Consider the following 27,596-nt stretch of genomic DNA (forward strand, 5'->3'; position numbering starts at 1 on the left):
TTTCTTTGATATACATTAATGTATAATGCTTGCTGTATTATAGCTAAAAGTGGAAATAAACATGGAGTAACAAATTTTAAAAACGAAATACTTTAGAATATCTATTGATGTTTATATTTAATAATTAAAAATAATGTTTATATTTTATGAATACTCTGTACAAAAATATTCCGCTAGCGGAAAAGAAAAATTATAAATTTTAGTTAGAAGACATTTTTATTAATTACAAAAACTTCACTATCAAATTATAGTTCGCTATCAAGTTTTCAATGCAAATATTGTACAAAATCACTGTTCTATATCAAAATAAGACAGAAAAATACTTCCAGAATTGAAAAATTAAGCTATCCTTTTCTAAAAGTGGTCGGCAAGAATTGCATAGCTTGGTCGACTGAAATATGAATTTTGAGCCTTTGGAGAGGCCTGAGAGGTCCTGACAACGCTTTGAACCGGTCCGGAACCGAGTCCGTAAGCGTGTGAGCCGTAAGCTGCAAGGTCTCGCTTGGTGTATAAATAGAAACCAGTAGGTCCTGCTGTGAAGTCGAGGAAGGTGGTTGGAATTCTACAGGATGCCTCTACGTACCTCGTAGAGGATACCTCTCGGGAATCTGCGGGCGTGTCATTGATCCCAATACACGCGTTCAGCCAAGTATCCGCGAGAGAGAAAGAGAGAGAAAGAGGTGAGACCGGCTTTATTGAAAAGTTCACGCCCACGTCCGAGCGATCGCGAGAGCCGCGATCAAGTTCGCCCGGCAAATCGACGACATAAATAGCAGAAGTTTCAGAGACTATCCGATTTTTCTGTCACCGATCTTCTCATCTCTCCTTCGAACAACGCGCCGATTCGCTTTGATGTTCAAACTTCCTCAAAATCGGACGCTCCTGGCACCTGAGCAGCTCCACGCTGATGATCCTTCCAAGCTGCAAAGATTCACAAATGAATATGAAGATCCATAATCTAACCATCTACCATCACCTCATTTTATTTAAAAGTGAAAATCATCTTTTGCAAAAATAAAAACCTGAGCATGGTTTCGCAAGGATTGCAGCCGGTCTTAGCGATCCGCTATTTATGGGTAAACCGAGTATGGTTGTGAACACGCATCGAGCCCGCTATAACTAGTGCTAGTTTCGATCCGTTTGTTCCACTGTCATCAGAATTGTGGCGGGACATGCGACCTTGCTGGCAGCCTTCAACACTGCACAGTTCGTCCATCTTCACGGGCCATCTACTGTGACATCCGAAGGCCCCGGCATTGTTATTTAACTCGCCGACAGAAAATTTTGCAAGTAACGACACGCCCGATTAGCTTGGGCGATTAATGTTGCACTGACAATACTATCGCTTTTTTGGTAAAAGTCGCCTATTTTGATCAACTTTTCTGAGCAATGAGAATGAAAACGGTTACCTTGGATGCAGTTTTTTATCTTGATCATTCTTCTGTATCAGTATCGCGAGGATCACGGTTCTTCGATCCGGTCTCGTTCTCCGCCAGTACGTCCTCCATTTTCCTTTCTTTTCTTTGGTGAGCGATACCTGTTGCCAGGCATTGATATCTCTGTAACCGGAACGCATGCCAATTTGCACCTATCTTGCTCGACTATCATTTTTTGCAAAAGCAAAAGCAGTACAATTTCTTCTTGTAATTCGAGAAATTCTTTGTCACCAAAATCATTATCACAACAAATATATTCCTCTATACTTTCGTATGCTCTGGTGACTTGTTACAAATTTTAACAGTAAACCTGCCATCACCGGTCAAACAATCGGTTTCAAGCTGTTTACTTTGTAATTATCGAACTTACAAAGATATTTCTATTGAACACACCTTATAATACAAGTCGCACGAGATCTAAATAAACTCAATCGTGTAAGTTTTGTAAAACAGCACGTTTTTGTTTAATGTTAAAAAACAAGTGTTTTCCCATCTCTCGATTGCAGGACAAGGAAAGAGAAGCTTTCGGCAATGACAGTGCAACGAGACGTGTACGAAAAAAATTTTCACGGAGCCTTATCATTTTGTCCGGCATTGTGCGTTCAGGTGGGAGCAGACGGGTTGAGATACTGGTCGAAGGAGGAGGAGAAGAAGAAGAAGAAGAAGAAGAGAAGGCTGGGCCAACGCGACCCGTTAAGCTTGCATTCCTCCGGGCGCCAATCTTAATAAAATCCTTGTACCGTAGGCCGTCGTAAATTTTTGGTACCGTGCAACAACTCGTACCTACGTAGAACGGCCGGCTCTCAATACGGTCTCGTGTACGAACCGTTTTATTTTTAGCATGGCGATCTTATCGTCCGAGGAAGATTGCTGCAGCCCCGGGCGTCTTTTTGGAACATATTTTACAGCAGCGTCGACCGCTGCGTCGACTATTTGCATTTAATTTCAACGACTGATCGCGGCCGAGATTTCACCAGGGTTCCGTGTGCTGGCGATCCACTTAGCCTCCTCTCTTCTTTCCTTTCTTCAGGATCCAGAAAATTTTTAAAAAATGTTGTACCGCTTCCGTGTCGCTCCGCCGTGATTCGAACAAGGACAGTTCGAGGCTGGAATTGAGAACCAGCCGATTTCGCGATTAATATTCACAACGACCCGCGTTATTCTCGTTGCCAACGACTGTTACGAGGCGAGAGGAACATAGTAGCGGTTCAATATTTGTACGTAAAACAGGTTTTCTCGCGCATTTTCAGCGTAGACGTGAACGCGCGCACAAGCGGGCATGACAATGTCAACACATCTTCACCGATTTGCAAACAGGTAGGTACGTAAAATAGTACGTAGTCGCTTCTACATGCTGTTAGTCACGCTTATTCATAGCGAAAAGTTTTACATCTTCGTGGTATATAGTGGAATTATTTAGCATCAGGATAAACATATCTCATAGAAAATTCCCTGTTTTCGTGGACAAAAGGATGCCATAATCGACAATGATAAAGATGGAACAATTGCACGGAAGAGGAAATAGAAACATAACTGATTATACCGCCGAGGCGTGAACGTGGACGGCACTTAATGGCGAGCGTTCGCGTGAAGCGCATCCTAGTAAATGTTAGGGTTGCCGATGTACACCTTTCACACATATGCCGATTAAACATCGATGCTCTTATTACTTAGGCTCGTGTACGCAGAGAAAGAATCCTAATTGAATGGCTGACGACTGATGAATCCGTTTTCAGTGTTCGTTTTAGGGCACTCTTGCCTGAGCCCTTGGCAAGCTCGTTTCTTGCGACTCTTCATGGAAGACCTAGAACAAACAAAATGTTACGACATCGGCCTATTCATGGATTTGATAAATGAAAAAATCGAGGTACGCTTAAGTCTTTCGAAGAACCAAAAGATAATCAGAAGTTATTTTCCTGACGCTTTACCTGAGAGTCTTCCTAGCATTATCCTCGATTATATGCAAAATTTGTTGCAAGAATTCCAGCGAGCTGAAAATAAAATATTACTACAAATTCTTTTAAATATTTGTTAATATCGGACATGTAGAATCTTTGCTCACCGTTGCAGAATATCGAACTTAACCAGTTGGTGGCAGCAAAATATGAGTGAATATAAATTGAAATATAGAGACAAAAAGTAATTTAAAGCAGTCGTTAGTAATTATGAAAGATACCAGATTGACTACATCTTGATCTACTGCAAGGAGAATATGCCAGAAATGATCAGCCTAAAGATAGTCCTTGGTGTTCTGCGGATTGGGTGACTGTGACGTACGAACTTAACACGACAGCGGCACGGCGGCGACGTATCCCCGACCCTAATTAAAACGGAGGATCCCTAAGGAACCGAGGTAACTCAAGCGGGAAAAGATAAGGGGTCGTCTGTTTTGATTCGCGCAGGTATAAATGCTGGGCTCTTCTGTGCACATGCAGCACGGGTGGCGCCGTGTTAAAGAAATACCTCCGGGGTGCTAACTTTTTACGTCACTGTTCGAGAATTTCCTACACGCTGGCCGGTCGCCATTGCGGATCACAGTACCGGCACAATATCGAACCGTTAAGAACAGTGAGCAGAACGGAAGAATCCAGAGAATCCGCGGAAACGTTTGGAAATTATATTTCCGTGGGTGCACTTTTGCTGCATTAGAGGAGTATGTCGGCCGGGAACGTGACTCGAAAACGAACGAGCACAGCCCCAGAGGTGTTTGCGCTCGGCCAGGACACGTTTTGTAACCAGTTTTCAACTTTTAATACCGTGACCTTATGTTCGACGGTGTGTAACCGCGTCGGACGGGTCTGTCGCCTCGTAAGAGACCAGACACGACGGTTGTTCGAACAGTAAGTAATATTTAATCTACCAGTATTTTTCAAAAATTAGAGAGTATAAAGACTTTTAAGCTTTGATAGCTGAGGTATTTATAAAATGATAACTTATAAATGCATGTAATGCTACTAAGAAGTAGCTGCTAGTATCAAGTATGCTACTTCTTCCTCCCGGTAGGTAGAAACTGGGTAGCATGTTCAACTTGGTTGAGAAGCGAACGGTAGAGTCCGGTGCAAAATAGGAATCAAGTGTAAAAACATGGAATTCTCGAGGTAGTAGGAATATACAGAGACAATCATCGGCATGGAGCTACGTCGGCGAACACCACTTCCTCTCGACGAGTATAGCGAAACACGTCCGACGAGAGAAGCCAACAGGTTTGACTCGCCGGACTAGTTAATAAATTATCGTAGGCCGCCGCCATCTTAATCTTCGACGTTCCAAATGGGAATTCGGAATACTGACCGGCTACGCCGCGCCGATTGCGAAATAAAGGTCGGTGCTGATTGCAGGGAACCTGGTGTCATGATCGAGCAAGAACAACGAGTGCCCCGGAACCAGTTGCCCTTGCGTTCGGGACAACTTGTTCCTATGGGAGAACGTAATTATTTAATCAATCGAACGTCGTGTTGAATCGCGACGAATTGGATCAACAGAATCCCGTTCATTGTTGCTGAAAATCCCATTCAATCTCAGTCGCGCCTTTTCTCTTCTGGGACAATCGTCAAGGCTGTAAGTCCCGAAGCATTCCCGCGATGCGAATCCATTCGAAGGTTGCCATAGACTCATAAAACCTTCTAGACCACCCACAGTTGTCGAGATACCATCGCCAACTGTGACCTTGGCTTCATGCTGCGCCCCACACTCGTTCTATCTCTTCGTAGAAAGTTTCAGTCTCCGTTGGTTCGCATTTTTCAATCGTCCTGAAAACGATACACTATTAACCCTTGCCAGGCAGACTAAGGGTTCATGCAGACCCATGTTTCTAAACAAAAAGTCACGAGTCGTATAAAATTACCCCTTTTCTACTCATTTAAGTACATCGTACAAGAGTTAATGAAAGACAAATTCCTAATGAACTCGTTTAATAGCACTTTGATTCCATTCTGTATGGTCGTTGATAGAAAATGGTACTTTGCTCCTAGAAATAAAACGTTTAAATTAAAAAAGCGAACTCAAGTAGGCAGCGATCGAACTCACCTAGGGCTCACTTTTTTGGCTACAGCTCCATCTTCGAAAGAGATGTTTCCCCGCGAGACCAAACGTGGGCATTTTCTCCAGTTCTCCTGCCAATTAGCATTCAGTGGGTGTGACTGGACAGCGAAAAATACGCGACGAGACGCTGCTTTTACCAAAAGGATCAAGAACGAGAAATCCTTTCATTGTGTTTTCTTTGCACAGATTACGTTGTCGGAACGTGAAAAAAAAACGTCCGGTAAGCGGAAATAAAAGGTAATCCCTGTCTGCGAATTATAGTTCTGTTGTCCTGGTCTCGGCCAATCTATAAATGGACGACCGTTCTTTTTCCGGTACGGTGTCAGACCCTGTCGCGGCCCCATACATACATGCGTTTCAGCACAGCTCGTTTCTTCGCGGCTTACGTTTTTACCCGTCGTCATTCCGCTGCCATTTACCTGGGCGCAATAGTTAGCGTCCGGTGTTTCTTTGTCTCTCTTTCTCCCACTGTCTCGTTCGCACTCACTCGTCGGCCAAGACAGGCGCCTACTTTTTTATTCGCCACCCCGTAGACGGCGAGTTCTCACTCGACATTCCCGGCAATCTCTGATCGACAAGTTTTTATGAAGGTCGTACGAACTACGCGAGCCGTACCCACTTACCCAGCTGCATCGTCGATGCACGTGTTTATGCTATTTGCGGACGCGCGGGATCCGTGTAAAATCTTGCCGCGTTGCGTTTCCCCAACGTCGCCTTAGATCTTTATTAGACGGCCACGAGGATTGAAAGCGATCACTGTCTATCGGTATATTAAATTGTCCCAAAAGTTCATGTCATTCTTGTGTCTGCTGCTTCGTGCAATATTAGACCTAACTCGATTATCTAATACTACGTACTTTGGTGATTCATCACCGTGTTCATTAGCCTTCTAAAGACGGGTTTTGAGTTGGTTTGGAACTGGAATTACAAACTTTTTATCGACTAGTCAGTAAAAAACATTGTGCGGTATAGACATTGTGGTGTATAGAGATTTGAAAGGTTCTAGCTATCCGCCGTACGAGAGCTAAACACTATCTACATAGCATGGACGAGTTCGCAGCACAAACTTGTTCGACGACCTAATAATAATCAGGATCCACCTGAAATCCGTCGAATACGCAAAAACGAGATGTTAATCATCAAGACACCGTTGCGTATGCATTGCACAGATCATTGGTTAGCTTGGCGCGGCAGAGCAATTCGTCGACGTTCAGATTCTAACGATTTCCCGGGGATCCAAGGTTCGCTAAGCGAGAGGTCGAGAGAGACGAAGCGAGAGAGCAGTCCATAGGTGAAGTCCCCACCAGACGGGGCCGTGGAAAGATGCTGGCCGGTCTCACGTGGTTAACGCACGTAGATACATATATTATCCTGGCGCGCGCACACCTTGGCCTCCCGTGGTTCGCCGGTTAGTGGTTAGTGGGTGCACAGGTTGCCGATGTGAGCGCACAGAAACGCGCGTGTCGTCGAGGTATGCCGCCGGCCAATCCGGTGCCACGTATGCCGATCACCGTTCACGTTATTATCCGTGCTATTCTCGCTTTTTCTCGCATGTCCGCCAAGAAAAAACAACATGGAACGTGTGAACATGTGCCCCGTGCGTTACACGATCGGCTGATCTAATTGCATTGACTATCGGCGACGTAGATCGTCGTATAGACCTTGAGCTGTTGTATCGCTTATGACAGAGAGTTGCGAACACCGGAGCTACGTCAACGGAAACAGAAAGTGTGATCTACTGTTCGCTGGATACTCGCGGCCGACAGGTAAACGACGAACGGGCACGGTTTCCTCGTTGGCAAACGCTACCGACGCGCTCGCTGTCTCATGACGAAACGGCTCGGTTGGTGCGCGAGAGAAAGTGAAGCTACATTCGGAAATTGTACGAAATAACCACGGCTCGCTGGTTTCGTTTATGTAACCGCGGCAGTCGGACATTGCACGTGCAGGCATCGAAATCTCCGCGAGTTGCGCGACTGCGCGCGTTCAAATCCCTATAATGTTCCTGTCTTCGCTAGTGTTCATCTGGGGACCACAACGCGGATTAATTTAACTCGGACCAGTACACAAGTGACGATATTCATACAGTCTATAAATTACACTTATAGAGACACTCTTACATCCTCGTTCCTCAATCGTCTCACGATTAGTTTCTTGCGTTTAAATTCCTCCAAGTCGTGTCATCGTGGGCTCTGTCGTTGATGCCTTCGCTGCTAATTGTCTGAGGATTAAACAGCTTGAATTAACTTGCAAGTGATAGTATTCTTATAATTTATAAGACGTACCTTAAGGAGACATCCTCTGTCTTGTGTTCTTCATCCTCATTTTCTAGCATTCAAATTCCTTTGATATCCTCCCCTTTGGTGTCCTCCCAAGAGTTACGATAAGATCCAATCCAACTTGAACAAAATTCCTCTGTCGGGTCTGTGACTCTCTTTTGTCTCAGCAATCTGTCGAAGATCCGAGTAATCAGGATTACAACGAATAAAATGGTGGTGTCAGTCAATCGAATTTTTGCGTGATCAACGACCAGGATCGACAAGATGCATCGTGCGGGACGACGACGAGTGTATCGGGTAATTCGATATCAGTGCGAATTGAGCAGAGCTGCGAAGAAAAGACGAGACCGGCTCCAAGGAGTTAGACGGTTTCTCGTCGAGGGGATTCCGCGATAAAGACTACCACCGGAGTATGAGAAAAGTGGCAATTCCATGGGATAAATAAGCGGGACGAGTAAAACCGTCGCGATAAGGGAGGAAGGATAGGACGTTACGAGCCAACACTCCGGGAACCGGAGGTCAAGGAGGTGCAGGAGGCGGAGGGAGAGGAGGAAGAACAAGAAGAGAAAACACTTAAACGAAGAAGGCCGTTCGTATTACTGGCACGAGAGAGGAGAACCTGTGCCGCGAGAGAGGCGGGAACACGGCTGGCGATTTGAATACCAAATCGCTGCTCTTGTGCAACTACTTCGCCGTTTTTTTCTCTCTCTCTCTCTCTCTCTCTCTTCTCTTTTTCTTTCTTTTTTTATATCTTCTCTCCCAGCCCCCGCGACCGTTTTCACGTCTCTACCTGCGTGCCTCGCGTATTTTTAGGCGTGACACGCTTTCTTTGTGCGATCTCGGGCCCAACACAGCAAAATGAGGCCCCGTCGGAAAACCCTCGTGCACCGATATTTCGATGGATTTGTGATTCTTGAACCTGGCAAAGCCATTGACCGCTTTTCCAACGTGACAATCTCAAAATTTGATCCCATTGAAAACTCTCGATTATGTGCATAATTAAATAATTGGGTCGAGACTTTAGAACCAAATGAGAGGATTCTGGATGTCAAGAGATCGTTAGACCAAATTGCGATCTTGGAAACATTTTAAAATCAATGAAATACTAAATTTCATGGAATAGAAAACAGTTTTGCGGTACTTTTAAGCCTTTGAGGAAGAATGTTACCATGTTAGCGACGCCAAGTTCACATATCTATCTCTAAAGGTTGAAAAAAGTTAACCCTTGTTGTAGGCAACTGGTTATTCAAGCATCCATTTACTGTTTCCTTCTGATTTATACTAGTATTTTGGTTGTCTACACAAGGGTCAATCGTATCTATGTTCTTTAAAATTACCCTTGAACCCGCAGGTTTACATAAAGACGTGAAAAGAGCTGTATCAATTGAATTCGCTAGAAGATAGTCTCTCGATGACACACTGGTTTCTAGGAACCGGAGTAACTTGATTTAGCCTCTCCTAGGCTTTGTCTGTATACGGAGAACGGAGACATAGCCTAGAATAGGTTAGGTCAGGGCTCGTTTGACACGATCCTCTTCGTGCTGCTTCGTGTGTCGAGGACACGCCCAAGGTCAAGCTCAAGGTCAACAATCGGTGAAAACAAATCGATGGAGAAGTGGTTGCAGGTTACAGGTGTGCATGGTATTCCTCCGAACATCTCGTAGTCGCTAAAATTGACAATTATTAGCGATTGCTTAATTAACCACTTCGGTACGAGCGTCGACTATAGTCGACGGCCACAGATGAACACGCACAGCCGAGTGTCGACTATAGTCGACGGCCGTGATATGAACGCACACGGCCGAGCATCGACTATAGTCGACTATAGTCGACTGCCAAGAACTTTTGCCTTATCTCTACAATTGCAGTGTTTACGTCCAGAAATACACATAAATAAGCTTTTCTCGTCAAAGATCTGTAAAAGAGCAAAACGGATTCACTGTCGATGCACGAAGTAGCATGCGAATGGTGAGTGCCGGCTGTGGGCACAATTTCGTGGCCGATGCGCGCCGTACCGAAGTGGTTAATATATAACGATTGTGATCTTTTCCAAGTTTTTAGATCGTTTTGAGTAAGACAAACGGTATAAGTTGTTTGTATTTAATTATAGTTCGTTGGTTGACAACTCTGATGAACCATTTACGATTACAGAGATTAATAGCAATTATTGTTGAATATTCAATTATAATGTTGTTTATTCATCTCACAGTTTTCTCTCCACACGATGATCGATAAAGTGGAGGTACTTTCCTTTTCCGACATTATAACACTACTTTATCCGCTGAGAAAAATGTCGACAAGCTATCGAATTCAAATCTCCCGCTGAAAATTCTTGTTATTGATCTGTTCTATCTCCTCGTTCGAGGAACAAGTAATTTGATATTGAAGTAATTGTAAAGTTTAATTTTCGAGAAAAATCTAAATATTATATTTATAATTATTTTACCATGAGATTGCTCCAATTTGTAAGATGCAGGTTATTATATATTTAAAAAAAAAATCTTCGGTAACACAGAAAAAATGAATGTATAGAATAATATAGCAGACTTACACTATGTAAATAGATGATTTCCTCAGCCTCTGAGGAATCTTCTTCATCATTTAGCGCAATAAAAGAATAAATATTCGCAGATCACTGTCAGATACTTTACACGGAGTACAAAGTATATGTAGTAGAAATCACCGAATTCGATTCTCGAGATGACTTTATTTCGATTCTCGAATCAATGTTATATGCAATCGATAACTTTTGAAATTTTGAATTCAAATCGATATGTACAACATAATAATAATTACTAGTTTAAATAGTATTTTTATATGTACACTGCTATAAAATTTTAACAACGTATCGTTGCAATATAGATTACTACATTTATCTTTAATAATCTAATTCATATGCAGTCGTTCATTACCTTTTTTGAAAAAGCTACTTGAGAAAAGCTTGCACGACTAGTTTGCAAAAGTAATTGGAGATATTAAAATTTAGTTTTACATTTACTTCTTATCGTTATCGTAATATTGTGTTAATCTGCAAAGACGGATTCGTAAACGTTAAAGAAAAAAAGAAGGACTACATTTATGTAGTAAAAAGGAAATATGTTTTAATAAAATCAATTAAACATGTAAGAGAAAATCTGTTTCTATAGTACGATCAATATCTTCTATTAAATGGTGTGAATGTTTCCAATGTTAATATACAATATTCTGTAATCCAATTGCTGGAACAATGTGTAATATTTCTTAATAATTATATAAACTGTCTTTTTCTTTAAGTACTGGTTGCATAGTTTGTTGAACAATATTACCTTTTATTTTTACGAATCCCAAATTATAAAAATAGATTTAATTAGAAATACATTAGTCAATTATATAATTCAAAAACGTTGTATAAATGTAGTATTACTGCAATTTGGCAGTATGTTTTCTCGGATAATAAGGGATCAAAAATACGTTTGCTTGCCTTATAAAGACTCGAGGGTCAAAAGAAAATTCAATTCTCTTACGATATATTCAGCAGAATGTGCAACCAGAATTAAATTCCCATGAAACCTGCGATATGGATGACATTCTCGCAATCACTGGACTATATACCATTCTTTCCCATAAATATGGGAGCAAGACCTTTAAGAAGCATAGGAAATTAGAAAAAAATCGCTAAAAATCTATAAATCTCGAGATCCTAGTTCCCACTTTTTCGTAAAATCCATTTTGGAACTCTTTCGGAATAAAGGGTGTATTATTCATCGCAATGTCGGGATATTCGAATACGAAATATTCTTGCAGTATAGTAAAGTGTAAGATTAGGATATTTCAAACCCTCAAGAGCCATGGGAAATTAGAAAAAGTCGAACTAAGAATTTCGAGATCGCAGCGTTCCCTCTTTTTCCTAAAATCCTACATAAATAATTAAACGTTAAAAATTTAAGTGTTAGGAAACAGTCTCTAAAAAATAAATACACAGTTATTATCAACCGATCGCTGTTTTCAGTCTGTATAAAACGCACTGCTTAAAATAATTAACAAACCAATTAATCAGTGGTGCAGTGATATTAGTTTGAGCTATAAAGTAAGTTGTTGATAAAAGGAATAATAAAAACAATATTGCACTGAATTACGATTAGTCAGCGTTCGAGTATTTACGGGTTCATTAAAACAAAATTTCTGAACAGCTGCAATCATGGGGTTTGATCAGTTGATAATCCGTGCACAATCAAATTATCAATTGTTAATCGCTTTACTGAGCTCGCTAGAAGAAACTTCTAAAACGTAATCCTTAAGGACAATACCTTAACAGCCTTTTCGCGCGCGCGCGTAAACACACACACACACTGCTATTTTATCAATTTGGGACTTTATCTTCTTTACGATTGCTGATACATACTTCTAAATATGTCTAGTCGAATAGTCTAGTTAAAGCCTACGAATCTAGAGTGCTCGCTCAGAAGTGATATGTTGAGTAAAGTGTATTACCTACAGGCAACAATAAATTTAACGCTGTAGCAACAATTTATAATGTGAAACTGCTTGTGCCGGCGATCCTCATTGATATTAAAAACAGAAAGCTTAATTAACACATAGACTGTCAGTCCTGTTTATCCAAAGTTTCCCATAAAAACAAGATATTATATCTTATGGAGACAGAAACTGTACAATTTTTGTATCATTAATGGACTATAAATCTTTATGCAAAATAAACATTCTCTGAAGCAATGTAAATTCTCCTCAAGCTTCTCCTGCTTTATATTTCACTCACTCATAGTTAAAAATGCATAAAATCCGCAGTCTAATCATCAATGCTTGATATGACGGTCGAAGTGTTAACAAGTTCTTTTTTCCACTATCTAATAGAGGTATTATTAGAAGGAAGATTCGTCGTGATTGTGCTCAAATTAAGCGTCTATAAGTGGTCCCAATTTCAAGTAAGACTAAAATAAATGGTCAACTTTTAAAATACGTCGTTTTGTTGTGTGATAAAGAAGAAAAATTTGTCATTTAACATAGTGTAGACACTGGATAATTTACATTCAACAAAATTGTATACGCGCTGTGCTTGCTTGTGACAACACTTGACGTGAATTTTCACATTTGTATCACTAATTGCAACGCCAGCACATGCTCGTTTCACTGTTGAATTTGTGAATACAGCTTACAGAAGTAGGAACGAGCAGCATTTTCTAGTTCCTGAAGCGACCACGTTGTTTGTCAATGAATTACTGAAAAAGAAAAGAATAGTATTACTCTATACGAAAAGTTGTGCGGTCAACGGAGCACTTTCGACTCGTTTCTACTTCTTTCAAACGGCAATCGATTCGCAACATTAACATTTTATCTTCAATAAATTAGATACCAACAATTTGATATGAAAAAATTCACTAACCATGATGGGACGTTACTTTTCGTATCTGATTTAAGTTTGCCAACAGCAATTTGTTGTTTTTTTCTTTTTTTATACCTCGCTAATAAACTCGCTTATATACTTAATTAATATATCTTGAGTGTCGGTAAGAATGAGATACCTCGATAATCGCTTCGTAAAAGTTATTTTACGCTCTTATTGCCTAGGAGTAGTTGTCCATTCTGAGGAACAAGTATTTTTTGTTTAACTTTGGCTCGTCGTCCCAGGACGACATTAAAATTCTAGCAAAATTGTTTTTTTTTCATAAACGTAACAGCGACCATCTCCAGTAATGGCCGCCATCATCTCGTAGAAAATAATAGTCTACCTCGTTTGCAAGTATCAGAAGGTTCGACGTGTTCTTCTTCTTCTTCATTTTTTTTTTTTTGTCAAGTTCATCACGAATAATAAAAGCTTAAAGACGATTAAAAGTTGACTAGAGGCGATAATCTCTTGGATTTATACTAAAAACGAAGCGACTGCTTCTATTTCACTTTTTTTAGTCTTCGGCTAACAATTTAGGATTTGTACGGCAGCTCTTTCATCTTTAATACGGATAATGCCTCTCTTCGTTAGCTGAGCCTAACTTTTAAAATTCTTGCAAGCTACTTGAATCGATAATAAGCAAAAATTATTGAATATATTCTTGATTACTTTCCCCACAGTAAGAAAAACCGTTGCTCGGATCTTGCCTATTTTTATAGAATTCATCCCGATCGGTTCAAATAGTAAAAGCGTTATGCAGCGGTTGCAAGTACATGTATAAAAATTTCTATCATACTGTCCTTGACAAATTTGCTCGAACGAACCGTTTGAAACGCAACGACTCTGGAATTATGCAAGCTTCTCTAGTCTAACAATGAACAGAAAAAACATCTATATGTTTGTTTTACCGATAATATTCAGCAACTCGTCTATTCCGAATATCGAAAAATGCGTTCTTCACGTCGTTCACGTGGGTATCGTTCCTTCAATCCTTTATGTCACGACGTATCATTGTAGACGATGATTTTTTAGCCTCTTAACATATCCAGTTACAATTGACACGTTTCATGGCTATCGCCCTATTAAAATAGTTTTATAAACATGCATGCACAGATCACGATCTTCGAAGTAATCGCGCAACTGCATTAGACTTTGAAGTTGATTTTGATGTTGACTTTGAAGTTGATTTTAAAGATGGAGCAAAATCTTGGAGTACAAGTCTTACGTCGAATTTCAATAATACGACTTGTCGTTCTTCTTCTCTCCTAAGTTATTCTGTTTTCCGCTATGACAATAACCTTCGTTGATGCTTAAAACACTTGTATGAAAATTCTCATAGAACGTCCGAGCTTTCTTCCTAGCGTACAAGACGATTTACTTATCGCTGTCTGTGCGCTTTGGATACTGAAACTTTTCTCTCTCCTCGTAAACCACGATTCATCCGTTTGCTAGTTTTAGAATATGTCACTTTGTACGAAATCACACTTCCATGTCGGAGAAAAGAGAAAATAAAAAATGAGAAAAAAAAAGTTAATCTTTCGTTTTCTCATGATTGGTTACTGCAAATTGAAAAATTTGCACTTATCCGGAACACTTCACTTACGGTTTTTCTCTTCAAACCTTTCTAGATAGGAATTGATTTCTTTCGAGTGCTTCAAGACACAGTGTCTTGACCGAATTTTTCTTGCCGTGAGCATGTTAATCATATAAAAACATCAGCGCAGTTCATAAACGATCCATTAAAATATTGATTAAAAACGTCTTTTCTTTTTGTTGTCACACGGCGTGTTTTTGTGTTTCTTCTTATTCTTCTTTCATCCACTTACTCGTTAAGATCCTTATAAGAAAACTGTATGAGTGTGAGGCAATTTGAACGTTGTGAGACTAGCTATTAACAGGGGCAATGCAGCAAACAGTGCAGGCGCGATTAAGGGTGCGCCGACTAAAGTTTTGTAAGTTGTGGTTCCTATCAAACCTGATATTCTTATAACAGCCGCTATCAAACCAAAACCAGTACACCTGTAAACATTAATAAACCTTATATGTTACCATTGTTCATAGATCAATCGATTTTATTTATTATTATACCACTTTCTCATTAACCATCGTTCAGTCGAATCACTATTTCTGTCAGCTGTTTAATGGTTGACAAAACAGAACTTGAAGAATCACTTGCCTCAAATGTGTAGGGAAGCTCTCGACTGTGACCAACGTAAGTGACGTCCAAGCAATAGCGAAAATGGCCACGAAACCACCTTCGAAGCCAAGGACCGCTGAACTGTTTGTACCTACTAGAGTTAGACATAGGGCAGCCACTGAAGAAAAGAATAGCGAGATGCGAATCATTTTTGGCCGCTGAAGTATAATAAGTGCTAGTCCTGCCAGAACAGCTGCAGGCACAAAGGCCAGTTGAGCAACAATATGACCATGGAGTGCTTCCTCTATATAAATATTGTAATCCAAATCGAGAGTTGGGCAGGGTCCGCTTAAACTTAGTTCCGTATTGTTCTTCAAATTACAATTTGTAAAAACTTGTTCAGATAAATCAGTATCCACAAATCTGTAAAACAGTAAGTCCCGTATATTCTATTTCTGTTTCATATCATAAATCATTACATACATTTACTGTGAATACATACATTGAAAATGTAATTTCGCTGTCCGTGAAGTGAGTTTTACTAGACTTTATACTACTAAATTCTACAGCCTGGAACGTACAGTTGTCAAAATCTACATGGCTGAATACTATCTTAGTAAATCTGAAACAAAAGATACATATATATAAAAATCAATCCAAGGTAATTATCAATGATTTTCCTACATACTTTACTTACTTGCAATTAAAAAAGGTCGAATTTCTGTATTGACAATTCTCCAAGGAACCAGTGAATGTCTCATTTCTAAAGTCTCTTCCATTAATCCGTTCTGTATGAGCCTTGTATTCCGTTGCACGTATAAGTTTGAGGTATTCAGGACACCATACCATAAGGCCATACAGCCTAAAATTTTATACAACCAAATTTTGCAGAGTGGGGAAATTAAATTATATACAAGATTATCTATTGAAATTACGTACCCAAATGACACAGTCGACCAAATAATTATAAGCACTATCGACACGCGTAAATGCGGTGATACAAATAATTCCAGAAAAGAATTCCAAAACTGGAAATTTTATATATATATTAAATATTAATTCTGTCATGTGAATAATGCGGCAAACTCTTACCATTTCAATAGAATAAATTATATCAGCCATTACACTAGTATGATTAGTAGGAGAAGGAGGTGCCAAACCACGAGGCCTTTTTGTTGGAAGCTCCAATTCAGATAGCTGATATTGTGCACCTGTTGCACCCTTTCGTGCATTGTTTTTCTTATATATTTTCTATTAAAATTTCAAGACACACATACATTTTAATATAAAATTTATCAAAAATTTGCAAACAAAAATATAAATAAAACTACCTGATAAACCATCATAGCCTCCACATCTCTGCCTGCCTCTACCAAATACCTTGGACTTTCTGGTATAAAAATAAGTCCAATAGTAGAGCATAATGCGGGTAACCAACAAAATAGAAGAAAACGATGCCAAGCACTGAAGTGTTCTTTATTTTCAAGAACCACCATTTCTCCAGTTGTGGGAACTATTGCCCTTGCTAACAGAGCAGCATACACGCCTCCTAGTGCTCCTGCTGCCACAAGAAAACCTACCCAACCACCTCTGCTTAGTCTTGGACAACATTCAGCAAGATATGCGAATGCTAGTGGTACAGATCCTCCTACTCTGTGGTGGAATAAATTATATAATTTTACTTTACGTGCAACTATACTATGTGCAAGTAAAGAAAGGAAAATCTTACCCTATTGCAGAACAAAATCTAGCCATCATAAATGTGCCATAAGTTGGCATGAAAGTAGCAACACCACTAAATAAAGCATGTACAGACATTGCGGATAACAATGATCTACGCCTTCCAATTCTATCCCCTAGACCACCCCAAAATAATCCACCTAACGCTAGACCCATCAGCGTAATATTGCCTATAACATAACAGTATGAAAACAACTTTCGTTAAAGCTAATACAAGACAAGAGTTTATATTTTAGTCAACTAACTAAGCCATCCTTTCTCATTGTCCTCGATGCATAATTCAACTTCTGCACTTGGTAAAATATATGGTACAACAAAAAATTCAACAGTGTCTGCTGCAAGGCTCAAGCCAGTGCACAGAGTAGCCAATATTTGAAAGTAACCAATACCAGCCTGAAACACAAAGATAACAGACGTTGTAATGATTATACGAGTAATACTACATTTTAAAGTAAAAACTGATTTTAAGGGCGAAGTTTAATTGTATCTATGCTAACATCTGTGGGTAACTTGTCTGTATCAGCCAAATCAAAAATTTGGATATCTACGATCAATATATCAATGGATGTAACCTTAAAATAAGTTATGACAAGTACAAATATTTACTGGAAAATCATTCAGATATCCTGGTATTTCTCGCGATTCATATTTTGGTTTCACAATCGATTTGTCCAGGACTTCGTCCATGCTGGAGCACTAGGAAGCTAATGCGGTGACAGTGAGAAAAATGATTAAAACCCTACACAAAACAACTTATCTAAAAAGGACGCCATTTAACATAGGTTATGTTTTTGTTGTAGAATTCTGGGAGGTGCAAGATTTTACATTTTCGATACAGTCGCAGTGGCCACAGTAGCCAATATAAATACAGATTTCGAATTTGCATAAGCTCATTGGTTGCAGCTCTCCTGTCCGATAGATTATCGATCGATTTGTAACTATTCGATATACGTATTTCGAGAATCGCAATTGGTTATGCAGCAGATTCGAATTTTACTGTAGACGCTGGTCACGGAATACGATAGTTGTTAGATAAAGTGTTCTCCAAATTCTATGATTTTTAATTTGGTTTAATACGGTAATTGCAATTAAACTATATTCTCGTTCATAGTATTCTAGCTTAAGAACCATACATTATAATGAAATATAGTTACATCAACGAAAATATGCGAAAAACTTATATTAATGCCATTGTATCAAAAGTCGCTGTTCAAAACCTTAATAGTTGAAATAACTAATTTAATTGTTCGATTGTCAATATTGTTTGAAACATTCTTTTGTTGAACTATTCGAGTCAGCTAAAATTTTCTAATTATTGAACTTTCAGTATACCCCTCAGTTAAATTAGAAATATAAGTTTTTACTTCCTTATCGGTATCCATTTTGTAACGATAAAAATTCAAATTCTATTCGATATTGTGATATAGTACCGCGGGAATTAAGTATAATAGACAATCGACAGTCGATGCAGATGTTAGAAGTGGAAAAAATAATGGGAAATACACTGAGAAACTAACCTGTTTGATAGCGTCTTCGTGAAATTGTGCCAAAAGTGTCGCGTCGGCGGTGGAGTCAATGAGATCGTGTTCGGCGGAATCGGCGGAAGCCGCGTTCACACCTGCGGTGCTTGTGTTTGTCGGTTGTGTCGTCATTTCCTCGGTGTATAAACCTCCTCTAATTGTGACAGTGCGTTCTCCAGTTCCGGATGCTGTGCCACCGCCGGTAGATGCGGGACCACCCCCGCTGCCAACGAGCCACTGACTTTCCTCCTCCGACGAGGGCATTACTGCCACAAATCATCTACAACACCATCGAAATTCTTAAGAATTCGTCCCCGTAGTCATCGAGGTAATAAAATTTATTTTTTATATTGTTGCGTGAGCGCAGTCTCGGCATATTAAATAATAATGTGACGACTGTAATGACAACAAAAACTTTTTATTCGGGGGAAGAGGGAAACTTATCTTTTCGACCGTTTACCACGACGTCTGTCCCAACTCTGACTTGTTCTTGTTGCATCGTTGCTCAGGAGATGTTTACCAAGCAACGATGCCACAAGAAACTCTCAATATTTCGATATCAGGATATATCGATCCATATTCGTAACAATATTAACCCTTCACATCTTGAATACAATTTTATAATAATATTTTAACTTAAATTCTATAAACCCAACTTACTATTACATTTAATTTCAACCATTGCCATATGCACTTATGTTTGAATTATATATTGATTGGAGAATTTCTAGTTTAGATGACAGTTATTTTTCAAAGTGTAAAGGGTTAAAGATATTTCATATTTACGAAATTCGGGAAAAATATGAAAAATGTGTGGCATTAAACACGAGTGTATAAACAGCTTTCTTATTACCTCTAAAGTGAGGTTAATGAAAGAGGCGAAAAGAAACGTCCGTTTTTTTAACATTACATACGGTCGGTTAACTTTGATCATTAGTGCGGTCGGAGAGCGTTGAGAGATTCTCGAGTAAAGTTCGTTAAGAACCAAGAGGACCGTACAATCGACAAGTGGACAGTGAAATGAAAGTCATTTCGTGCGAAGCAATTAACTGTCGAAAAATAAAGTGAATTTGAAAGGAAACATAGGCTTCTCCGATATTGTATTCGGTGCAACACCTTCGATCATTACAAGAAAAGGACGAGAGACTCTTAAGTTAAGTTCGTTTAACACAAAATAATCTGTAGTTGCTAGCTAGAGAAGAATATGCTCGGCCAAGGTGGAAGGTGTAAATGAATTTTAAAAGAACTAGTATGTGTCAATATTTAATTGTATAGCCTTTAGCCTTAACGAATCGACCGGAAAGTAATGAATCAATTTAAAAAATATGGTGTTCATGGTGCCATCTTGCGTCAACGGTGGACGTCATCACCGGTTAGACCGGGAGACGCGCATTTTTCGTAGGCACTTGTTATTGGTTATAACTTATAAAACGTGTCACATCACTCACATCCAATGCACAGGACTCGCAACACATACATACACGAGCACGCGCGCGCACGTTTACGTGCACCAGCAAACTAATTTATCGATTCGCGTTTACACACATACATACACAATAAGCTGCGGACGCCCACGAGCACGCGTTCGCAGGGCCCGATTCTTTATATAAATATACATGTACACAACTACACGTGTCAGCCTTACGTCGATGCCGTCGGTGACATTGTTAACTATAACAAGAGGCTACGTTTCCGCGAACCTTTATTGTCTATCACGACATTTTCGCTCGGAGTCGGTTCCGCTACCCCTATCCGTCGGAAGAATATACTACCACCCACGTGTCAACTTTTCACGCCCGTTAATTATTCAAATGAACACCAACGAAAAAGCATAAAAACGAATAGCCACCCGCTATATTTCTCAACAAACCGAGTGTATTTATTTTTAGTTAATACCGGGATCGCGACAAATAATATATGTATGTATTCATTACGAATATAGGAGGCAGATGTGGATTAATCAATGTATGTATCTCTAGAGTTAATGCAGAATTCACAATTGAGGGAGAAGATAAATTAGTATCACGCTCAAAACAATAATTACCCATCGAATTCACATTTCAAAACCGCGGCTAGTTAAGCACAAGAGACAATTAATGATGTAGGGTTTACGCGATATTCGAGAAAGATAAATATTTGCCAACTTTCGCGACAACGCGATGCCTCTGCTGCGCGCATTGCAAGTAAACTGACTTAAAATAGAGAAAAGAGGAAGCGCATCTCCATAACACTATCTGTTCGTAAATTGTCTGCAAAAGACGTAAACGAATCTCCGTTGTGTTCAGATTACGATTGAAATTAACGTTGGAATTGTCTGCATCGTAACCATCGCTCGTAAATTATTCGCCGCACTCCGGGACGTCGCAAGTCTGACGGAGAAACATAATGCCGCACGTGGTTGCGTCGCGACGCGTTAAAGTGCACTCGACGAGCTTGGGAGTCGCGTGATGACGCATAACAGAAAATTTTTCGCTAATAACGAGGAACGTTCCCTCGGTCCCTGACACTTCATCGAATAACCGTGTTCGAAACTTCCGTGGCACCGTGCGCAACGGCGATCTACAGCTCTGCATGGTGTAACGATAACTGTATTTAATCGGTGATTATCGCTAATTAGGAGACAGCAGAGCCTCCCGGCGCGCATTGTCGGCCGTATCTGGATTTCAATGGGTGACAGCCGGGTGTCGCTTTTAAAATAACCTGCTGTGCAACTCGCACTTGTAACCGGAGCAAATAACAGCAGAAAATGTATATTCGGCTATTACCTGACAATGAGCCAACGAATGTTTTCATATCTTTTTAGAACACGACATTCGTGTGCACAATAATCTAGATGCATCTAACAGAGAGATATATAAAGATTATCGAACAAACAGATTAACACGTCCAACAGGCCTATCATTTAGCAACATTCACGTACACATGAAATTCTTAATCTTTAAGCGCGATTTGTTTCATATATAAAGGTCGAATGTATGCGCACTCACCTGGTTAATAAAAGGATCTCGGGAAACGCAACACCTTCTGAATGTCTCTTCCCTTGGTATTGTCCTCGTCACGAATTGTATTATAGCAGACGTATCGCTAACGACGGTCGAAGAATACCGGAGTGCGTTGATCATCAGCTTATCGATTACACATACTGAAATCAAGCTGTCGTGCCATGACGGGAAATGAATACCACCTTGTTATCACGGTAGCACGATGCCCCTGGAGGAACCGTCAGTGCTACCGGAGATCCATTTGGAGGACACTTAATTGACATTATTCCACTGTTCATTCACTGTCCAGAGAAATCGTTGTCGATAACTCCCGAATTTCTTGTGGAAAGAACCGTTTGTATTTCGTAATTCGATTAAGATGTCTCCATCAGCCTCAGGCTATTCCTCCCTTCGCGGGAAAGTAGGCTCGAACCGGCGGAGACAGTCACCCCTCCAAAGTCCGATTTCAACACACTGGTAATCAGTTCTCCGCGATAGCCGAGAATCAACACTTTCACGTTCGTTTAAATGCGAGATCACATTGCACCAAAGAACAGAGCGAGGTTTTGCGCGCGGCGCGGCATGTGTCTCAGAAATCGATGCAGGAAAGCCACGGACACGAGAGCCCTCGAATTTCCAACCGCACACGTTTCGCGCGACACCTCCTCGTCGTCCGCCTTGAAGTGTCCTCCCTCCGTCGATTTCTTTTTCACTTGTCGTTTGCTCCAACCGCGACGGAACGGCACTGCAACGTTCGTGGCCCGGTTTCTGGCATTCTCTGAACGCCCGTGAAAAGCGACTGGCTCGGTAACATTTTCATAGTGTGTGGCAAACAACACTGCGCGTGTATCGATTCAGGGAACAACTACGAGCCGTTAGAATTACCTTCGTTCTATACAGGCTGTCCCAGACCTCCCAGCCACCCCTGTCAAAATGGAGGGGAACGGTGCTATGAAAAATGTGTGGAATAATAAAAGTATATCGAATGTTGATACCATTCTTTTTCGATAACAGGACGTTCTGTTCGAATCAGTGGTCGAGTTTATCGAATTGAATGGGGTAGATCTTTTGTTGTGGGTTTAGGTTTCAGGAAATTAGAAAGTTTAGTAACAAATATTTTTTTCTTAAATTGCTTCCGTCGGCCTTGAAATATGTAAAGAAAGGTATAAATCACCCTATATAGCAAGCGTTGGCGTATTCCTTCCCTCTCAGATTCGGTGCGACGTCAACTTGACGAGTGTTTGTGGAACGGCTCATAGATCGGACCTTCCAAATCTAGACCTTTTACCGGGGAGGGTTGTCGACCCGTTCCCGTTTCCCTTTTCATTTTTGCCCGGGAGTTATTATTAACGCATTTATGAACCGATTCGAGGGTAATGCTACGAGCATTTTCGCGAATTGTTTCGAAAGAGGAATTCCAAGTCGCGAGACCGCTTAAAACTTAAGGGTGTGCATTGATTTCTGGATGAGCAGGATTGTGCAATAGCTTCTGTTCGGTTTTTCGAGTGATTCTGAATTAGTGAGTTGAATAATAATAATAATAGTCAATTCGTCGCGGTAACAGCCTGCTGTGAACGTTGTTGCGCACTCTTAGGTCCATAATACACTTTAATATTGTTTCAAGGAAGTGATTTTGGGGTTCAGTTTATAAGATTATATTCAACAGAAAATAACTTATTTGTCAAAAAAAATATCTAGTTTATTCATCATCAGAGGATTCATTATCATCTCCCTCTTCTGCCCTCCTTTTCTCTTCCAATTTTGTTCGTGCAATTAACTCTTTAGCTGGATTAAATACACCATTGGTTTGCACATTACATATGTAACATCTGGTACTTTTTTTATAATGTTCTAATGCACATTTCTCGCAGTAATAATGTTTACATCTGAAAAGAAGGTTTGTTCGATTACCTTGAGTTCATTTCGATCTGTGAAATTAAGAATGTTGTATATACTTTGTAACAATAGGGTCGGTAAAACTGTTTCTACAAATAAAACATTTGAACGGGAGATTCTCATCGTCGCTATGAATTTCATATTTCTTGTCATCCTCGTCTCCACTGTTGTTGTACTCTCCTGTAGTTGCTTCTCTTTCTAATTGCCAGCCTAATTTGTAATCTGAACGGTCATGAAGAAATTTACAGCTATCTGAAAAGTGAAATGAATACATAGAATTTGTTGATTGATACAGTATTGCCAGCTTTATCTTCTATGCCTTACCTCCAAACCCGCAAAAACCAGTTTCTTTGTAATCTTTGCAAATATCTGGCTGATAATCCCATCTAACAGTTGCTCTTAGATTAGCTGGTGCTCTAATTGGCCCTTTGCGTACCATACCACTGGAAGCATTTCCAGCAGCTGTGTCTTTTTTCTTATAGTATTGAGCATAATTATTTAATCCTCTGTAAATTTTATCATCTTCCTTCCCTTCCAGTTCCTAAAAACATTTTATTACATTAATGCTCATTTTTTTTCAAAAATTTATGTTAACATATACCTCGTTTATTTTCTGGGCTTTTTCAAATATAGCTTGAGCATCTTTATCTTTCTCAGTTTCCGTTTCTAAAATTGCTGTCGCTCCTTGATCGCTTGGTCCAGCTGGCATAGGGGTCCGTGTACTTTTATAAGAAACTGTGATACCTTCCTCTTCACTTGTGTCATTATCAATAGTATCTTGTTGATCTTTCATCTTTTTTGTGTTAGTCTATAAAGAACTGTATGTACAAAACCTTCCAATCTAGTTTATGTTTGAATAAGTCTTTTATTTGAATACAGTCATGTTTGTCAATGTCAACAAACATAATTTATTAATTACTCACACTTTGCTTCATGGGATTCTTGTCTCCGTGTTTCCTCTCCTTTTTAACCACTGTAGTTTCATCGTCGCTGCTCTCTGATTAGAATATAAATATGAAATATGTGTGAAAATTTATAAACAAAACGTATAACCTATACGAAATACTAATCGAATTTATCTAATGAAATTACAGTCTATATAAACGAGAACAAAACATTGGGGATTCCATGAATGTAATTACCATCTTCATCGTTTGCTCCTTTGCGTTTCCGAGCCGCAGTGCTTCGAATCTTCCTTCTTTTGAATAAAAACGTACAATTTTTCTTGTCCGTTTTGGATTCTGCGTCTTCCATATTTGTTTTGTAAACAACCTGACCTGACGCTTTTCACCTGAAGATTTGATAATTCTCGATTATTTTAGAATTTCAGGAAACATAAGTTTTTACCTCCTATCTGTTCAACCAATATCAAAACTAATCAAGTGGATTCAATCTTCAAGCAAGAACATTTTCAAGGTATTGCATACTGTTCCTTTTATTATTTACAGGTTATGTTTGGCTAATCAGGGACGCTATATGTACACTCGTCAAATTTTAATTTAATGTGGCTGTATAGAATCATTAAAACATATAACGTGTAAGCTTTTTAGATGATTATTCTGTAAATGAACTAGTGACTTCATATATGTGAAAGTTATTAAGTTAGCAATTATATATTGAAACAATTTATAATGTACACAAAAAGAAAGTTTAAATTTTCTTCTTTTTAGGGGGAAAGCAAGATGAATAAAAAACAGAGTATGGCAATTGATTTTCAAGATAATATGATATTGTTAACAAGAAAGTATTTAAAACGCAAGATTATGTGTCCTGAAACAAAGTTCAGACATCATGTGAAAGAACGCATGCATGTATTGGAGTTATTAAAGCGAACAGTTGACATGGGGGAAAGTAATTCTGCTTTATTAGTTGGTCCTAGAGGTAGTGGAAAAACCACAGTATGTTTCATTTTACTTAAAGTTTCTCATTAAATATTAATATCATTCAGTCTGATAAATATTTATTATTACAGCTGATTAACAGTGTTTTGAAAGAGCTATCATCTATAAAGAGCTTCAAAGAGAATGCTTTAATAGTAAATCTTCATGGTCTTGTTCATACTGATGACCGTTTAGCACTGAAAGATGCTACTCGTCAAATGCAATTAGAAAATGTGGTTGGAGACAAGGTTTTTGGTACATTTGCTGAGAATTTAGCTTTTCTGCTTGACTGTTTGAAGTCTGGAGATAAGAAACGTTCAAAACCAGTTATTTTTATATTAGATGAATTTGATTTATTCTGTGAACATCACAATCAGACTTTGTTATATAATCTGTTTGATATTGCTCAATCTGCTCAAGTAAGTGTAGATACATAAGTCAACTCTAAGTTCTAAATGTTATCTAAATTAATACTCTCTTCTAGGCCCCAATATGTGTGATTGGAATGACGTGTAGATTGGATGTAATAGAACTTTTAGAAAAAAGAGTTAAATCTAGATTCTCCCATCGTCAGATATTTTTATTCCCTGGTGAAACATCATCTGCTGAGCAGCCAACATCTCCATTTGATGATCGTTTAGAACTCTTCCAACATCTTCTTAGTCTTCCTGATGATGAAAATGTAAATAGGATAGAGCAGCAATATGATGATTGTACAATAGATCCACAATTTGGTTCCATGTGGAATGATTACATAAAAAGCTTAGTCACTAATGCAACCATGGTGAACTTGCTGAAGAGAATGTATCAAATGGATGTAAGTGAAAGAAGCTTCAGAAATTTTCTGGCAGTGGCTGTGTCCACCTTGTCAGAGAAACATCAGAGATTGGAAGTAAATGATTTCGTGGAGGCCAGTAAAATATTTTCTCAGGATGATAAGGTTCTGATGCTTGAGGGATTGTCTGTTTTAGAAATATGTTTAGTAAGTGTACCTTTTACTTTTACCATATTTGCTTTGTAAAGGGTGAGTGAGCATATTTTTACCACTGTTTTAGGTAATAGCAATGAAACATGAGACCGAGATTTATGATGGAGAACCATTAAATTTTGAAGCAGTGTATAATCGTTATAATAAATTTGCTAATCAGCATTCGTCTATACAAAGTGTACAAAGGCCTGTTATCATGAAGGCTTTTGAACACATTAAGGTAAGCAAAGACTAGCTAGAAACAGTAACCTTATTATAGTGTCCAAGAAATAAAATGAAAATGTTCACAGAACTTGGAGATACTAATGCCAACAAGTGGCATAAATTCGAAAGTTGAGAAAGAGTATCAGTATTACAAATTCTTGTTAACATCTCAACAAGTCATGGAAGCTGTGAAAAATTATCCTGGGATACCAACGGAAGTTTCTCAATGGGCATTGAACACTATATAATGATGATCTGTGCATGAGGTAACGGGTATCATTGAAAATCGTATACGTGATGCTCATCTGTAATTTTAGCATGTAAAGTATTCTACTAGCGGGTATCCGATATTTTCCATAGATTCTCATGGGAAATGCATCAATGCTAGAAAGTAGCAAAACGTTTTATCCATACGAAAATTCATTTTGTTACAACTTTTAGGGAAGGCGAAATTCAGTTTCCTATGCTGTATTTTGTACAAATGTTTTAGTGTGCGTGTTTACTTTAGTAGCATATGCCCTTGCATATACTAATACTACTAGTTAAGCATTGGAGTAATGTCAACTATTTTCTCAAAAGTTGCTGAATCTCTTATGTAACATGTTTTTACAGGCAATATCATTGTTTGCATCAGCTACACGCGTCTTATCACAAACTTGTAAATAGATTGAACTATCGAGAGTATTAAGTAAGGTAGATGAAATTTATTTTGTGATCTATCGGTATTGTCTTTGACGATTTATTCCTGCCAATGACAGCATGACGAAACGTCCAATATTACGTCCGTAATGGTTATAAAAGACAAACTACTATTCACAGAAATATTTTATTTGAAGATCTGCTACGGTAGAGATAACTTTCTCATATGTGCCATGCTGTTAGACATTTTCTTAATATAATATATACTTATATATAGATATCGTATAACGTGTATTTACTGTGTCTGTGATCTCTGGACAGATTGGCTTCCTTTCTATTTTGGTGTGTGTGTAATTATAATATTCGTAACTACATAAGATTTTAATTATTTATCAAAGAATGTGTGTAAAACGTACGTGTCTCAATAATGTGCGAAAGCGTTGGAACGTGTATGGGAATATATTTATACGTTTCT

The 27,596-nt window shown here is 39.1% G+C and overlaps 3 protein-coding genes and 1 pseudogene across 12 annotated transcripts; 1 reads left to right on the top strand and 3 right to left on the bottom strand.

The window, feature by feature from the left end:
• Positions 1-154: 154 nt before the first annotated feature.
• Positions 155-8,795, bottom strand: LOC144469439 (uncharacterized; annotated as a pseudogene). The gene is made up of 7 exons (XR_013493977.1): positions 7,763-8,795; positions 5,463-7,713; positions 5,281-5,403; positions 3,365-5,185; positions 1,410-3,240; positions 1,023-1,310; positions 155-921 (listed from the first exon to the last, which is right to left on the bottom strand). The product of XR_013493977.1 is annotated as an uncharacterized LOC144469439 (transcript).
• Positions 8,796-9,793: 998 nt separating this feature from the next.
• LOC144469430 (synaptic vesicle glycoprotein 2B) lies at positions 9,794-22,310 on the bottom strand. 6 transcript variants are annotated; one of them, XR_013493976.1, is made up of 12 exons: positions 21,521-22,310; positions 18,531-18,813; positions 17,259-17,406; positions 17,003-17,183; positions 16,605-16,926; positions 16,366-16,524; positions 16,213-16,301; positions 15,971-16,135; positions 15,776-15,895; positions 15,313-15,696; positions 14,045-15,155; positions 9,794-12,969 (listed from the first exon to the last, which is right to left on the bottom strand). XR_013493976.1 is itself a non-coding variant. In XM_078179689.1 (11 exons), exons 2-11 carry the CDS (start codon positions 18,795-18,797, stop codon positions 14,975-14,977), a joined length of 2,016 nt encoding a protein of 671 aa, XP_078035815.1. In that variant the 5' UTR covers positions 18,798-18,813; positions 21,521-22,310; the 3' UTR covers positions 9,794-14,974. The 6 variants fall into 6 exon arrangements, 4 of the variants coding, with proteins under 4 accessions (XP_078035815.1, XP_078035816.1, XP_078035817.1 ...); XR_013493975.1 differs by having other exon boundaries at positions 13,134-15,155; XM_078179689.1 differs by having other exon boundaries at positions 9,794-15,155.
• Orc4 (origin recognition complex subunit 4) lies at positions 19,606-27,313 on the top strand. 3 transcript variants are annotated; one of them, XM_078179696.1, is made up of 7 exons: positions 19,606-19,782; positions 24,733-24,826; positions 25,081-25,308; positions 25,383-25,709; positions 25,775-26,272; positions 26,346-26,498; positions 26,569-27,313. In XM_078179696.1, exons 3-7 carry the CDS (start codon positions 25,093-25,095, stop codon positions 26,728-26,730), a joined length of 1,356 nt encoding a protein of 451 aa, XP_078035822.1. In that variant the 5' UTR covers positions 19,606-19,782; positions 24,733-24,826; positions 25,081-25,092; the 3' UTR covers positions 26,731-27,313. The 3 variants fall into 3 exon arrangements, with proteins under 3 accessions (XP_078035822.1, XP_078035821.1, XP_078035823.1); XM_078179695.1 differs by lacking the exon at positions 19,606-19,782 and adding an exon at positions 22,623-23,033; XM_078179697.1 differs by lacking the exons at positions 19,606-19,782; positions 24,733-24,826 and adding an exon at positions 24,831-24,947.
• On the bottom strand, positions 23,170-24,857 carry Mdlc (RING finger protein mdlc). 2 transcript variants are annotated; one of them, XM_078179699.1, is made up of 7 exons: positions 24,758-24,857; positions 24,553-24,701; positions 24,334-24,407; positions 24,012-24,218; positions 23,735-23,951; positions 23,470-23,662; positions 23,170-23,400 (listed from the first exon to the last, which is right to left on the bottom strand). In XM_078179699.1, exons 2-7 carry the CDS (start codon positions 24,662-24,664, stop codon positions 23,214-23,216), a joined length of 990 nt encoding a protein of 329 aa, XP_078035825.1. In that variant the 5' UTR covers positions 24,665-24,701; positions 24,758-24,857; the 3' UTR covers positions 23,170-23,213. The 2 variants fall into 2 exon arrangements, with proteins under 2 accessions (XP_078035825.1, XP_078035824.1); XM_078179698.1 differs by having other exon boundaries at positions 24,553-24,790.
• Positions 27,314-27,596: the final 283 nt, after the last annotated feature.

Source organism: Augochlora pura, chromosome 4 (genome assembly GCF_028453695.1).
Source record: "Augochlora pura isolate Apur16 chromosome 4, APUR_v2.2.1, whole genome shotgun sequence".
NCBI lineage: Eukaryota > Metazoa > Arthropoda > Insecta > Hymenoptera > Halictidae > Augochlora > Augochlora pura.